We start from the raw sequence: 1,739 nt of genomic DNA, 5'->3' as shown, positions 1-1,739 counted from the left end.
AACCTTGTTTTTATTCCAGATCATTCATCTACTTGTTGATGCTCATTGGGATTTCGACAAAATAATTTCAAGTGACAACACACTTTAATGCTGTTCAAAGTCAACAAACCAACTAGATTTTTTTCCAAGAGTCCAAGGCCGTTTCAATTATGTCCACAACACCTGGTGGCTGGTGACCATCACCATATATATATATATATATATAATCTCCAGATTTTGATGATCCATTCATAGCCTTCCGACTAAATTAGTTACTACTTGTTTAGAACAGTATGGCTCTTCCGATTTTTTTTGTGATTCTGGTCATAGGCATCCAAGCATTTGCAGCACGCGGGTGCGTCGAGACCGAGAGAAATGCATTGCTGGCTGTCAAAGCGGGCCTCACTGATCCAAGCAACCGCCTGTCCTCGTGGGAAGGCCAAGACTGCTACAAATGGCGGGGAGTCGTTTGTAGCAACACAACCGGTCATGTTTTGAAACTCAACCTGCGAAACTCCTATAACGATGTTAATAAAAGACCGTCATCGGCTTTGAGTGGTAAGATCAATCCATCTCTGCTTCTCTTAAATCATCTGAAGTGCTTAGATCTCAGCTTGAACAATTTCAATGGGATTCGCATCCCTGCGTACTTTGGTTCTCTAAAAAATTTGCGGTATCTTAACCTCTCTCAAGCTTGTTTCGGTGGAACGGTACCTCCTCAACTTGGAAATCTCTCAAACCACTACAACAAAAATGGTCTATAGCGACATTTTTAAATGTAGGTACATGTTAAAAAAGTGCTGCTAGCTAAAATTACCGACACTTTTACAAAGTGTTGCTATATGTGGGGTCATTAGGTATATAGTGACAGTTACAAGAGTGTCGCTATATACCTAAAAAGTGGCTGCTAACTTTCCACATCTATTTTAGCATTTAAGCAACCGCCAAAATCTCTAATCTCGTTGGCTGCGTGGCGGAGGAGAACGACAATAAACGCTCGTTCGTCTAGAAGCTTCAGGTGGATGTTGAGTGATACGCACCGAGAAGAAAAGATGATAATTGATTTTTCTTTTTTTTTTCTTTCTCTGTTTGTCATCGGCCAATGGACTGGTGTGGCTGGTTCGAGTAGAGTAATCTTTATTTTTGGTTGGATGCGGTTTTATATTAGGCATTAGTAGATGTGTTTTTAAGTGTTAGCATATAATGACACTTACTCAAAAGTTCCGCTTAAATATTTGTGCCTATATATCTTAATTCTGTTGTAAGTGAACGCTTCATTATCTGACATAAATTCTATCGGTTGCGAGCTTAAAATTGGCAGTAGACAACTTCGCGTGGGTCCTCATCGTCTTCTCTTCTTTATATTGATATGTAGTTTTTTGTCAAATGAGTATGCTAGCAGATTGGTTCAAGCAATAAACAAGCTGTCCATCTTTGACATATTTGATATTACACTACACTAATCTTCCGTAATACCGTTCTCTAAGCCGCATATCAATTTACGAGTCCTAGAGTCCTCAAAATCGCAGCAACGACATCAACTCACCATACCTAGATGGATATGAACCCTTACGGCATCACTTACACTCGACCTTTCCTTAGAGTCCAATTCATGCTTCATTCCTTTGATTGAAGCTTCTAAAGTCTCAAAAGTCTTCTTTGAGATATAATAATTTCAAGAGGCGTTGTCAGCCCGAAAGAATCATTTAATAATCTGCTGGGCAACTTGAGCCGTCTGGATATGAATAGCGTTGGTTTCA

General features: G+C 39.6%; 1 protein-coding gene across 1 annotated transcript; it reads left to right on the top strand.

Annotated features, from left to right (window-relative positions):
• Positions 1 to 272: 272 nt before the first annotated feature.
• Positions 273 to 652, top strand: LOC109705364 (leucine-rich repeat receptor-like protein CLAVATA2; the record flags this gene model as incomplete). The annotated part of the gene is made up of 1 exon (XM_020226098.1): positions 273 to 652. A coding segment is annotated over exon 1 (380 nt), but the record flags the coding sequence as incomplete, so codon positions are not given.
• Between the last annotated feature and the right edge of the window lie 1,087 nt (positions 653 to 1,739).

This window comes from Ananas comosus, unplaced genomic scaffold, assembly GCF_001540865.1.
Source record: "Ananas comosus cultivar F153 unplaced genomic scaffold, ASM154086v1, whole genome shotgun sequence".
NCBI classification, from domain to species: Eukaryota; Viridiplantae; Streptophyta; class Magnoliopsida; order Poales; family Bromeliaceae; genus Ananas; species Ananas comosus.
Note: the sequence above shows the minus strand (reverse complement) of the source record. Positions and strands in the feature narration are given on the sequence as shown.